The 14,214-nt window shown below is 35.2% G+C and overlaps 1 protein-coding gene and 1 non-coding gene across 2 annotated transcripts in view; one reads left to right on the top strand and one right to left on the bottom strand.

Moving 5' to 3' along the window:
• The window catches only part of LOC120777117, a 32,628-nt gene extending 20,250 nt beyond the window's left edge, over positions 1 to 12,378 (top strand). The window contains exons 2-5 of the mRNA XM_040108255.1: positions 3,625 to 3,731; positions 11,847 to 11,956; positions 12,075 to 12,153; positions 12,273 to 12,378. Coding sequence (XP_039964189.1) covers positions 3,625 to 3,731; positions 11,847 to 11,956; positions 12,075 to 12,153; positions 12,273 to 12,378 — 402 coding nt within the window. The remainder of the gene's footprint in view (positions 1 to 3,624; positions 3,732 to 11,846; positions 11,957 to 12,074; positions 12,154 to 12,272) is intronic.
• On the bottom strand, positions 6,205 to 6,276 carry Trnam-cau. The gene has a single exon. It is a non-coding gene; the product is annotated as a tRNA-Met (tRNA).
• Positions 12,379 to 14,214: the final 1,836 nt, after the last annotated feature.

The raw sequence follows: 14,214 nt of genomic DNA, 5'->3' as shown, positions 1-14,214 counted from the left end.
AAAATAGCAGACGCACCAGTCGACATATAAATGGCGCCACCAGGGGGTGCTAAATTCAAAAAGTATTTACTTTGGAACGCACTTTGTAGTTCCAAGCTTCAGCGCCTATAATAATATGTTTTATGACATCCTTGCGGTCGAAAAGCATTTAAAAATTTTGTGATTTTTTAACCAATCATGCTTTCCCCTCCCTTAGGCCTAAATGATCTACCACAATGATTTTCACTGCTCTTTTTTATATTCCAACGATGCCAGTAAGATCACTGACTGAAAATCGTCGATTCCCAAGCACCAATTATTTTATTTTATTGTTGTGATGATCAATACCGAACGTGCGTATATTTGAAAATATTTTCCGAAAATTGTAAGTTGATCTGTTAAAGGCTTCCTCCACCTATTTTCAAAATCGGTGTGGAAAATTTCGCCGTATTTACACAATCTTTTTAGACATATGTATGTATTAGTCGGTAACGATCAAATGAGTAAAAATTTTAATAATAATTTCGATTTTTTCGGAAACCGACATTTTGTCAAAATTAAAAATTTTTACTTTGATCATTACATAATTATATGTATCTATAAATATTAGGTAATTTTAAGCTGAATTCTCCTCCCTGCCAGACGCTTTTTTTTGGAAACAGCATCAAGGAAATTCAAAACTTTTCAAATAAAATCACCGAACATTAAAATACATACAAGATAGATTTTCTAAGCGCACATTATTTTATTTATTTATTAAATAAAATTATGCTTTTAAAAAAATTACCGACCAATGCTTTTTTTTCTGACAAGGAAGTGGATAACCCGCCAAAGTAATCTCAAAGAAAATATTAAATCGGAAAAATTTTTCGAGAATAAAAACTTGTAGTTTCTATGTAACAATGGCGTATTTGTGTACAAACAAACATATGCTTTTATAACTGCACTTCCATAGCGTCACACTTGAGGGCTTACAACATTTCCTCAAATGCTTTTTCAGTAAGATTTCCAACATTTCTCCATATTCACCATTTTCAACATTTACAATGTAACATAAATGCGAAAAATAAACGGAAAAAGTAAATGAAGAAAAACCTCCACAATGAAACAACTGGCTGGGCCAACAAACCACTGTTTTAATGGTGATAATGATAAAGGTACTGCTTTGAGGAATTACTATGATTACATTGCAGCACGCGGCAATTAAAGTGCCACAAGTGCAACAAACAGCGAATGCCAAGTAAACAAATGCTTTAAATGGCAGGCGTAGAAATGATGATTGACCGCTTGGTTGTCTATGGAAGCGCTGCGGTAATGGCTATTTGTATCTCTGTTTTGTGCGCTGGAAATATTTGAATGATTACGAATGGCAGCTGGAGCGTTTCTCTGTATGTGTGGCAGCTATTAATTGTAGGTGGTCATTGCGGCAGTTGTTGTTATTGCTGCTTTTGCGTAATGTAACGTGCCTTCGAATTTTAATAACTGTTCTGAGTCATAATTCATTTGCGAAATCGGTACTGAATAATTGTCTTAGTATATATGTTGACTAAATTGATTATTCCATTGATTATCTTATTGACTTTCTTGGAATTCTAGTGCACATTGCATTTGCACACCAATTTATTCAGAAAGTTAATAGCAAGATTACCCACCATTTTATTGGAATGAATATTACCCATACATATATCATGATAATAGCTTTTGTTATTAAAATATATATGAAAAGATAACCGCAATTAGAAACAAGAAAAATCGTTAACTTCAACAATATATTCGGAGTTTTTAAGAATGCCTTGGACAATAACTTATTCCAAATTTCACAAGGATATATTTTCAAATAAAAAACTCTTCCATACAAGCACTTGATTCCGATTGTTCAGTTTGTATGACAGCTATATGCTGTAGTGTCCGATATTGGCGACTTCGCCATGGAGAAGCTTCTTTGGCACAATAGGACGCGTAAAAACTTCAGATCGATAACTCAAAAACTGAGGAACGGACATGGCTAAATCAACCTAAAATATACACTTTCGGTTTTTTTTTTTTGTTGGTTATGTTACATTGTGAAAGTTATCCAAACTAAGATACGTTATAACTCATAATATTATTTAAAGATTTGGAAGAAAAAATCATGCGCGCCGAGGCGGCATAAGGATTGAATTTTGATCAAACAAAGGAATATGGTTGTATGTGTTACAAATGTCGATCAAGACCTTCTAAGCTGGTTCCAATTAAGCTAAGTATATATTCACTATTAGAAACGACTGGTGCGCTGTTACCAGCTCGGCTATAACCGCGTAAGTGGAATAGTTTTGAAGTTTTTAACATCCCGAAGAAAACAACGGAGTCCCTGTACAATATATATACTATATGCATAAAAAGCTGATTCGATTTGGCAATATCTGTCTTTTTTTCGATTCGTCTGTTTGCATATACGGCAACTATTTAGTCTCTTTCAGGGTCTTTTGAGATATCGAACTGAAATTTGCACATTATAGCATATAGCACCATACAATCTGACCGTTCAGGATCAAGTTCTTGTCTTGAACGACTTGTATTTGTGAATCGGCGTTCGACTTGAGACCTCGCTGTTATGAATCCATAGTAATGGGGAAAATATTTTTCGTTCGCGGTCCTAAGAATTATTTTGTCAACAACACCAGATGGCTCGATTCGTTTTCCGCGCCGAGATCTTCAAAGGTCCATTTCCCAGTACAGATTGGGGTTGCAGGCTCCGATGAGCTATATTATCTGGTCCGGCTGCGATGGTATATCCGGAATGGTATATACACTACTTCCTTAGCTTCGTGCTAAACCTCTACAAAATTCGCTGTTGCGGCGTTGTCGCTCATCATTAAAAGCTCCCATCTTAATTTGAGCCTGGTACCATCCGGCATCTGCAGCACCACATTAGTTAGTGCAGCTTGCACTCATTTCTAATGGGCTTTTTTTTCTCCTGCGAGATATCCCTCATCCAGCACACCAATGATAATGCAGTTCCGCGCCTAACGGCCTAGCCTTTTCAGCTGACCTCTGTCGCTTGGCTGAGACTGCTGACGCTTCAAGTATAAAATTTGGCAAGACTGCACTCGTTAGCCTCTCCTTGGTTGGCGGTTGCAGCTTTTCTCAGCACCTCGTCTTTCCGCATTCCTTGCCATCACTGGATCCTCTACCATAAAACTTGGCCATCCTCTGGCAAATGTACTACTAGCAGAGTACTTTAGCAATCTCCCTACCTCCCCTGCTTAGCTGCAAAATTTTGGCAATTACAAGTATATATGTTTTAATTACATATATACATACTATTTTTTCTTAATCAGCAATTAATTTTGTTTAACAGTCATGCCATCATTAATGGAATTAATATTAAACAACAAATAAACAAGCATTAAACAAAATAGCATAAATAAGAACTAATTCCGCTCCCCATATTATACGCACAATTTAGACAAACCATAATTACACCTATAATTTTCCCGATTTTCTAAAACAAGAAGTTATCTGATTTGGTTGCATGTCGGCGATTTCTCAGCTGAAACCCAATAATAAATTAATCGACGTAGTATTTTGCACCAGCATTTCCTTACTTACATAAAGCACTTCCTTTGATTTTTTGTCTCATAATTTTCTATTTTTATGTTTTAGCGTACCGAGGAGCGTTCGATACAGCTGGCGGTGCGTGTACACAAAACGCTGGAATTGGCGGATGATAAATTTTATGTGATCACATGCGGCAAATCTGGTTTTGGACGGTAAGTAGACATTAACAACAACAAAAATTATTAAAAGTAATATTCACAATCGGATTAAATTTTATGACTGAGAATTACTAGTATTTATTGTCTTATGTAATATTTAAAGTTTGCATGAGTACGAAGCATTTATCGTTACTCTTAGCTTTTTCAAAAAACTTCGTGTAGAAAATAACGCATATTTTTAGTTATGGTTAACTGGTAACGGAAGTTGTCACATAAAGAGCTAATAGTAACCAGTGATAAGTTGGTTTTTCATGCTAACTTAGGCGTGCACGTCGACAGGCAACGAGATCATGAAATTACTGATTATGTCAGCTTCGAACCGTCGCATTACTAGGTATAGTAAGTTAGTCACAACGCTTGTAACCCCCAAAAGGTAAAATCGGACCCTATAAAATATACATATACCTAAATGATCAGAATGACGAGCTGAGTCGAAAGCGTACTTGCCCCTGAGTTTTTGATATTTCGCCGATATCAGACCATTATAGCTTATAGCTGCTATACAAACTGAACAATCGCAATTATATATAGTATAGAAAACTTTTTCTTTTGACGAAATGTCTTCAAGGAGTATTGATTATTATTCAAGATATCCGTACAATCTCGATCACTTTTTGCAGCTATAGAGGCCAAATGTCAGCAATAATTCCAAATAGTTCTCTGCAAGGCGCTGGACTTATCTGTGCAAACAAGCGACCTCACATAAGCGCAGTCCTCGATGCGAGACAAAGCGCGCACCAAAAGTAGCCTCTAATATTATTATTGGATTATTTCGTTGAGTGCATGGTATATATCGCAGTCTTGCTGAAGCCCAATCAGGCAGGAAGAATTTATTAATCATGGTACTAAACGTTCCCCATTGACTGTAACATTAGAGCCGGCTTTATTTTTGAATAAATATGTACCAATGATTTCCTCTGCCCATAGACCACACCTAAAATTGCCTCTTTGAGATTATAACGGTATCTAAAAATAGACTTGTTCAATTGCGACTATTTTGTTTAATAACATACCAATTCGACTTAAATTTGGCTGATCACTGAACAAAATGCTCCTGTGAAAATCGGTATCATAGCCCATTTTGTTTGGTCAAATTGCGACGCGTTTTATCGTCGTTCAGCCTCGATTCTTGCAAGAGCTGATTTTTGTAAGCTCGCAAACTAAGATTCATCCGCAAAATCCAACTTCAATTGTAGCGCGCCATGGCGTATAAACTCCACGGCATCAATAGTTTATTTTGTGAGCTCTGTACGGCGCCTCCGAGGATACGATTTATCCACTGGAGTAAACATGGTACCAAACCAATTCGTGGTTGCTCGAATTACCAACTCTGCTGGTGGTGCCGAATATGAAAGCAGCCGGTGACGTGTAGAGCGAAACGAACAATTATTTTGGTAATAGATTTGCGAGATTTGTTTTGAAGTAAGTCTGTTAATTATCAAATGGCAAACCAAATTGAGTATGAATCAAGTAACAGTTGTGAAAAAGACCAATTCCCAAAAAAGTGTTGATTCATTGAAAACAACACGTCTAAAAAACGTCAATGATATCTGTTTGTAGCAAAATTTTAAAAGAATTTCGATATATTTTAACCATCAAAGAACATTCTTAAGCGATGTCCAATTTAAACGTGACAACTATGCCATAATTTGGTATAACCACTGTACTCAGTACTCACAAAAATTTAGTGACCTTTAAAACCAATCAATATAGCAAAAAAATTAAGCAATAGCTACAGTCTTTAAAGGTACCATACAGACAGTTTTACCAACCAGCAATAAATTTAAAAAAAACAGACATATATTTATTTCGGGCTGCAAGAAATTATTTCACTAACATTATTACCGCCACAGCAAAGAAAATCCAATTGCATATCAAGCAAATTAGTTTCGAATTTGTGCAAAACAATTAATCGGTTGTCAAACTGGTTGTTAAGCACCCGGAAATCAAAGCAGTTCTTGCTTAGACGAAAATGTCTCATTATATATGATTATGGTACTTAACGAATCGCAAGTGAAGCACCTTCAGCTCACTTAGTTGTCTAATTGAGTTATTATGTTTTAATTAAATTAAATTAAAATAATATAATTTTTTGCGCTGCTTAAGAGAATCCTTGATAACTCACGTATAATACATATACATATATACGTATATAACATGGATATATTTGATATACCATATAAACCTATAAACCTACAACCGTCAAAGCGTGTTCTTCGCTTTTATTTTCCTTGTGTTATGTTTTACATAAAAACCATATTATTATTTTTTTAATACATTTTTAATTATACACATCGGGCTTCTTTTATGACACTTATTGAGTACTCACCATTCTGATCCAACCTACCTATATATAACAATAATCGTTTTCTTCTTCTTTACTGACGTAGACACCGCTTACCCGATTATAGCCGAGTTACAATAATATTTTTGCAAAAATAAATCACTGATTTCTCGAAACAGCTATTAGCAGAACAAGGTTTCGATCCTCGGACCTCTGGGTTATGGGCCCAGCACGCTTCCACTGCGCCACTCTGCTGCTTATCTATCACTTGGAAAAGAACAAACGCTTTTCGCTGAGAAAGAAATATATTCACACATACATACATAAATAAATATGCATGTATCAGAATTCATGTTTCAAAAATCCTCGCTGCAAATAGAAATATTTTACGGAACTAGTTCTGCAAGTGATATGTGGTTGAAAAGACAGATTTTATTATCTTGAAGTATTTTTTTGTACATAACTGGATCAAGTGAATATGAAATAAACTACTTCATCATATACAATATATATTTTGGAAAATCATTCAAATTCCTATTGATTCTTTCTTTTCAATTACTTGTTCTTTTTCAAATTGATGTCTACCTGAGTCCATCCCTCAGATATTCGATTCATAAATTAGCCAACGGGTTGTATTGTTGCTGGAAAATTTCTGAAAATCGTATTTGAATAGTTAACATTTGTTTTGACTTTTGAAACAATTCATTTTCTAAAATTGTATCGATAGTTGACACTGTGTTCGCAGCATTTTTTAGTTTTTACTGTTACAGAAAACGATTTGAAGATGCAGAAAAGGTCTTTCGACAAAGCTATATATTAAAATACAAATACCAAGTCAAGACTGATTACTTAATTTGCAAGAATAAAGTTTTTTTATTGAAAATAAGTACATATACAGTTATCCGAAAACTCTTTGATAACATTAAGAAAACTTAATCAATATCATTCTTCTATTTTAGTAGGGCGGCTTAGTGAGACCACAGCTTACTTGTACAATAGTTGTTGTTATATCTTTAAAATATTTGACATTTCACACAAAGCGTATTCAAAATTATTCTTTAGAATATCTTAAATAACATTGATTTTTTATATCTAATTTTACTTATTAAAATATCACAGACTAGTACTTGAGAATTCGATAGCTCATTCCCTAAAATTATGGCAAATTATCAAAATAATTATATGCTAGAGAATTGTAACGGGGTTTTCAATAGAAACGCTATAAAGTAAACCGGTAGGGACAGCAAACGACGCCATATTTTCGCTCTTTTGACGTTCTTCTTCAGCAGAATTTGCCATTTCATCATGGAAAGATATACGAACCTACAATGAGTTGAAATTATTAAAATTTACTGCTGAAATTCGGTGTTAGTGGCCTCGACTTTAAGAGCGCTACATCCAATTTATGGTCGTCATAATCGTCCGGTCAGATCAGCAATTGATTGTCTAGTGGAAAAATTTGAATCCACAGCCACAATACAAAATGTTCCCGTGCCAGTGCCCTTGGCGCTAGCACATCAATGGAGGAAGACTCAAATCAGTCCGTCACACGTCGTTCTCAAGCGTTGGGCATCTCTGTGACGTCGTTGTGGCGAATTTGTGAAAAATCTTGGCCGACATTCTTACACGATCAAACTGATGCAAGAACTGAAGCTGTTGTATGTTCGTAATTGGGCAAGCAACAATCCCCACGTACTCCATAAGTCACCATTGCAACCCGTAAAAATTACGGTTTGGTGCAGCTTATGTGCCGGTGGCGTCATTGGCCCATACTTCTTCCGTGATGATCAAGACCGACACGTTACTTTGAATGAGAATCGTTATCGCTCAATGATAACCGAATGTTTTCGGCCCGAATTGGATTAAATAGACTTGGACAATGTGTGGTTCTAACAGGACGGCCCCACAAGGCATACAGTGAATGTCATTATCGATGTATTGAAAACCAAGTTTGGTGAATTTGATTTCTCACGAAAATTGAGTTAAACATCTGGACTTCTGCAAGCGTGCCCGTGGAGGCCATGCAAAAGAAATCGAGTTCTATGCATAATGACATCAAATGTACTTTCGTAGGAATAAATAATTTCATTAATATCCCAAACCGTTTTTGTTTTGTTTAAAAAAAACTTTTGTTGCGTTCTTATTAAAAAACCCATTACAAGGAAAATTTGAACAGACATCCTTTCCTGGTACTAAGCTACCTTAATGAAACCCAGGGAACATTTTTTTAATATGTGGCATGATAATACTTAACAGATAATATCGAGTCGAAACTATACCAACTTCCATATACTACGTGTAATGATTTTCGTTATTCTAACTAACTATATGCCGAATATATCGGTCAGTGTATCAGTTATATACTTGTATAGCATATGTGTTAGAGTGATTCAAAAAAAAACAAATTTTTTTTTCGTTTGGTACTCGGAAAAATAGGTTCCTAGACACCTCCAAGAAAGCCTCTCCAAACATGAGTTTTTAATTGTAACGGGAAGGTCCTCCTACATACAGTTTCCTATTTTTTCTTATTATCAGATCCAAAAATTTATATCTCGCTTCCAACTACTTGAAAAAATATCTTGTTAATTAGGTTTTGTAGAAAATTGAATGCTCTACAAAAAAGGTCTATTATGATTTTTTCGTAAACCCAAACGTTTAAAAGATATTAACAGTTAAAGTTTGATTATTTTTGGGAACATTTTTTATTTCTTATGAATTTTATAACTCAATGAAAAAAAATTATTATGACGGATGAAACTCATAGTTTTGTAGGAAATTTACTGCTCTATATAAATGGTCTCATATGATTTTTCGATTAAGTTAAGCGTTTTCGAGATATTCATCGTCAAACATCAATGCATTTTTTTTTTCGTTTGGTACTCTGAAAAATTGGTTCCTTGACACATCTAAGAAAGCCTATAAGTTTCATCATTCATAATAATTTTTTTTCATTAAGTTATAAAATTCATAAGAAGATAATAGCCTTGACAGACGGCAGCGTTAATCCGGATTAACTGTGCACTTAATCAGATCCAAATTTGTAGGTGACAGACGGCAGCTATGCGAGTTTGAAACTCTCATAAACAGCTCATTGTTCTTTTTATAATATTTTTAATGAAAATTGGTAGAAGATAAACATTACGGTTGTTAGCCGACCAATTTTTACCAAACCATTTTTTATTACAAAAACATATCAACACATTATTTTTAAAACTGCATCATAACATAGAAGTTTTATTGATATTATATTGAGAATTTGATAAACAGCTGTCAGGGTTGCTTGTATTTCATTCACAATAGATGAAAATTGGCCATTTTTAACAATTTTAAAATCTCACAAACTCCCTAAAATTTTGAGAGTTATTTTTGGATTCAGCAACGGAGTTAGCTGTGGTAACTCCTGAATTAATCCCGAAAAATGCAAATAATCTGGTTTAACGCTGCCGTCTGACAATGCTATAAGATAATTATATTAAATTTATATTTAAATATTTTGTTTTATAATTTTTCATATACTTACCACTAAGCATAGAAAAATCTAAAATAGTTTTTAAAATGTTTTGATTTTAATGTTATTACAATATTAAAAAAAACGTTATATTTATTAAATTTTCACATATTTTTTCGAAAGTATTAAGTTTTTTGTATTATATTTTATACATATTTTATTGCTATTATAACATGTTATAGTTTTTTTCTAAATTATAAAAATTTCCAAATTTTGCGTAAAGGAAATATTTAAATATTTTTATTATTCTTTTTTGTTTTGTTTAGTTCAAATATTTACATTTTATTACAATATTAATTTTTTTTTATAAAATTTTCAATTATGCTTTCATTAAATTTTTTTCCTTTTGACAATAATTTCATGTATGAGAATACTAAGTGTATTTTGAAAGATTTGTCACATCTAATCTTATTTTTTGTTAATTTTATATTTGTATCAAATTATAATTTTTTTTTTATTTTTATGCTATGAGGTGAAAATATTTTAAAAATGTTATTATTTATTTTGTGCTTATTTTTTGCTATGCAAATCTTGATCTTTGTTAGCGATATAGTTCAGCTGTTATATAAATCAGCAGCGAATCACTTAAAATCACACATTTTCTGGTTTATCGCCTGCGTGTGGGTTTTGACAGACACAAAAGTGATTTAATAATGCCCGTGCTGATAAGTACTTGCATATATGTATAACATACTCGCCATGTCTACATATGTACCCACTTCGTTACAGGCACTCATGCAAGTAGTTGTTGTTGTTGTGGTGCACAAGCTTAGTTCAAAAGCAAACAAAATCAAACACCTTCATACAGAACGGTTGACATTAATGCGAATTTTTATTGTTGACTTCTATACACATGAAAAAGCGGGCACATAAGAAGCTATAAATCTGCTCCTACACACACATATATATATATATATATATATATACATACATACACAATATTATAATACATATAGATATTTGTATGTTGTACTCATTTGTACAGAAGTATCTGAATGTTATGCGCGGGCGTTCAAGTAGAGTTGCTCTGATCCGAAAAAAAAATATCAAAGCGTACAGCAACAACATCAAGGCCACTCAATTAGGGTAAAGAATTTCTGCCACTTAATTAAGTGCGTTCGAACGCAAAAGTATAACTTTGATGTCAGCGCACACAATTCTTCACACTTTACTACTTGCAAATGTGCTGAACTGATTGGAGTCTTAAAATGTTGAAATATGTCGACAAACATACACAGATACACACCTCATTCTGGGTCTGCTTTCTTTTCGAGGGCCAATAAACTGGCGAAAAAGGTTGAAAGCAAGGTCAAGAAGCGCTTTCTTGCGCAAGCAGAAAAGCTATTGAACTGAAATATTTGCTCTAATAAAGCAGCATTTCTTAGGTTTTGTAGATTTTGATTTATGTTTTGCGGCGAAGAGCTTTGAAAATATCTATTATGCATATGCCAAGCATGAGTGTACCATCAAGTTCGTTGCTTAAGTCTTTTGTGTTTTTTTTTTTTTGCTTTTCAGTTTCCACTTAATTGCCGCACACTTTTACGTGCTTTAACGTTGTTTATGGCAAATAAAAAAATATATTTATTATTACGCAATTTCATTCAAATTTTATGCTCTGTTAAATCGCTAAAATGCGCTGCACGGCGCAGGCGCAGCCGTTGCACTCTGTTCGGCGTAACAGAGCATTTCCGCAGGCATTGCATGATTTTGCTATTTTTTTTTTAATTTTTTAATATTTTCTTTTTGCAATTTTAAGCTTTTTTATGTTTGTATGCATTTTTGTTTTTGTTATGATGCGCGCTTCCGCAACGTTTGCTTAGGTTTCAACTATTCATCAGACACAGGTATATAGTAAACCTGACTACATATAAATATATACATACATATACATATATTGTTGCAGTACATTTAACCCGCTGCATTCTCGTTTTCAAAGAGCTAATATTACGTAATAATCTAATGGTCGCTGCAGCTGGCAGTGGCAGAACAAGCGCATAGAACTGTACATAATAACAGATATTTAATTAGCAGTTGCATATGATGTCACTGTTGTTGTTGTTGCACAAAAAAGATGCTAAAGTGCTTTACCCCAATTTGCTTAGCTTTACTAAAATCTCTCACTGGAGAGAAAGATATAAGAGCAATGACAGCAGGTCTCTTCAAATATTTATGTCAGCGCAGCGGCTTAAAATTTATATTTATGTATATCGCTAGTAAAATTTAGGCATATAATTATATATTTAATCACATCTTCAATATGATCTTTAACATTTCTTTATTTAATTTTTTCCTTTCTCCCATTTCTTTTTTTCAACAGCGATGATAACTCTCATGTCATTTTGAAGTTCTTCGACAATGAGCGCCGCGTACGCGAAACGGTTTATGGACACGAGTATAAAATACGCGCAGAATTAACGAAGCCAAATGGTAATTAATTTCGTCATTTCACTTTACTCTACTCTACACATAACGGTTATTGCTATTATAGTACTTTCAATGCGTAAATCTATAATTTTCTTTCTTACTTGTGTACATTTCTGTATAGGCACCTATGGCGTACGCGTGGCCAACTGCTTTGCGTTTGACAAGAAGAATGTTACCATTCAGTTGATCGATGAGAGAGGGTGAGTTGTACGAGTTTTTATTGTTTTTACGTTTACTTTTGCTAATTTCTTAATGACTTTAGCTGCTTTGTAAAAAGTTGTGATTAAATGCTGATAATTTGTGTTTAATTCGCCCACAGCTGCCCGAAGGATGATAACATCATTTCCCGTTTCGTGCCAAGCGCGGATGGACACAGCGCTGAAGCAACACTCAAGTCCATGTTCAAGTTCCCAGAAGGTCAGTAAAGTGAAAAATATATATAAAGCAGAATAAAATAAAATTAATTAAAGTAAAGTAATATATGATACATATATATATAGGGGTTTTAAGGCCAGGAGAAGGTATAGACTGATTGTATTAACATTAAGTTAATGTTTTTGGGAAGACGACGCGCAGATTAACCGATATGTCGGTTCAGAGTCTACTAGACAATACTTGTAGAATTTGGTCTTTGTTCGTCTAGAGAGAACTTCAGTTCTCAATTGCCTAATCAGTCGCTTAGTCCAGCACCTGTTGGTCAGCACCTTTTGGCAAAAGTTATTCTGCGTTGAATATCGAGACTGACGTTGCGGTTGGTGTTAATGCTGGTTCTAAGATAGACGAAATTATTTCCAACTTCGAAACTATGACTGTCAACAGTGGCGTGGGAGTGAGTGCGACAACTGTTTGTTTGATGACAGAAGACAGGACTCTTAAAGAAGATTGTACCTTCTCTATTCAGCACTGCAACTCGAATTATTTTCTCCAGCAGCAGGTTGAAGAAGTCGCACGATAAGGAGTCGCCTTGTCTGAACCTCGTTTGGTATCGAACGGCTCGGAGATGTACTTCCCGATCCTGACGGAGCTTTTAGTGTTGCTCAGCGCCAGTTTACACAGCCGTATTAGTTTTGCGGGGATACCAAATTCAGACAACGCGGCATAAAGGCAGCTCCTTTTCGTGCTGTCAAAAGCAGCTTTAGAAACGACGGAGAGGTGGTATATGTCGATTTTCTTTTCACGGATATTTTCCAAAATTTGACGCATGGTGAAAATCTGATCAATTTTAGATTTTCCAGGCCTAAAGCCACACTGATGAGGTCCAATTAGTTTGTTGACGGTGGTCGTCAGTTTTTTATACAGTACGCTCGATAGAACCTTATATGCGATGTTGAGTAGCCTTATCTCACGGTAGTTGGCGCAAGTTGTGGGCTCACACTTTTTGTAGATTGGGCAACGCACACTTAAATTCCAATCGTGGGGCATGCTTTCATCCGACCACATTCAAAAAAGAAGCGGTTGCTTGATTCCTATCAGATTTTCGCCATCGTATTTGAATAGCGCGGCTGGCAATCCATCGCCCCCCGCCACTTTGTTGTTCTTCAGACGGGTAATTGCTATTCGAACTTCTTCATGGTCGGCCAATGGAACGTCCGCTCCATCATCATCGATTGGGGAATCCGGGTTGCCTTCTCCTGGCGTTATAATTTCACTGCCATTCAGCAGGCTGGAGAAGTTTTCCCTCCATAATTTTAGTATGTTTTGGGCATCAGTCACTAGATCACCTCTGGAGGTTCTACAAAAGTATGCTTGAAACCATCTATTAATCGCCGCATTTTTCGTCAAATTTGGAGTATAACCTCTTTAGACCAGCTTGTCAAGCACTTCATGCTCACGCATTTCGGCCACTCTCTTTTTTTGTCTTCAAATGCGTTTCGTCTCCGTATCTATCTCATTCCGCACGTGTTGTGGTCGATTGTAACGTTGCGAGGTAGGCAGTTTGTTTTCTCTCCGCTGCGACACGGCACTCCTCATGGTACCAGCTGTTCTTTTGCATTTTCCGAAAACCAATGGTTTTGGTTGCAGCTGAACGTAAGGAGCTTGAAATTCCGTCCCACAATTCCCTTATACCGAGTTGCCGACGGTGCCGGAGTGCAAGTCGAGTAGAAAATCGTTCGGGTGTATGTTATGATTGCAGCTTCTCGACGTCGAACCTTCCGTAATTTGCATTTTTTGCTGCACATGGCGGGCGCGTATCTTGGAGGTTCGACCGCATTTTGGCTTGAATTTCGTCTATAGTGCGTTAAATGATATCTTTGAGTTTC

The sequence above is a fragment of the Bactrocera tryoni genome, chromosome 5 (assembly GCF_016617805.1).
Source record: "Bactrocera tryoni isolate S06 chromosome 5, CSIRO_BtryS06_freeze2, whole genome shotgun sequence".
In the NCBI taxonomy this organism is placed as follows: Eukaryota; Metazoa; Arthropoda; class Insecta; order Diptera; family Tephritidae; genus Bactrocera; species Bactrocera tryoni.
The sequence above is the reverse complement of the archived record's forward strand: the minus strand, read 5'-3'. Positions and strand labels throughout refer to the sequence as shown.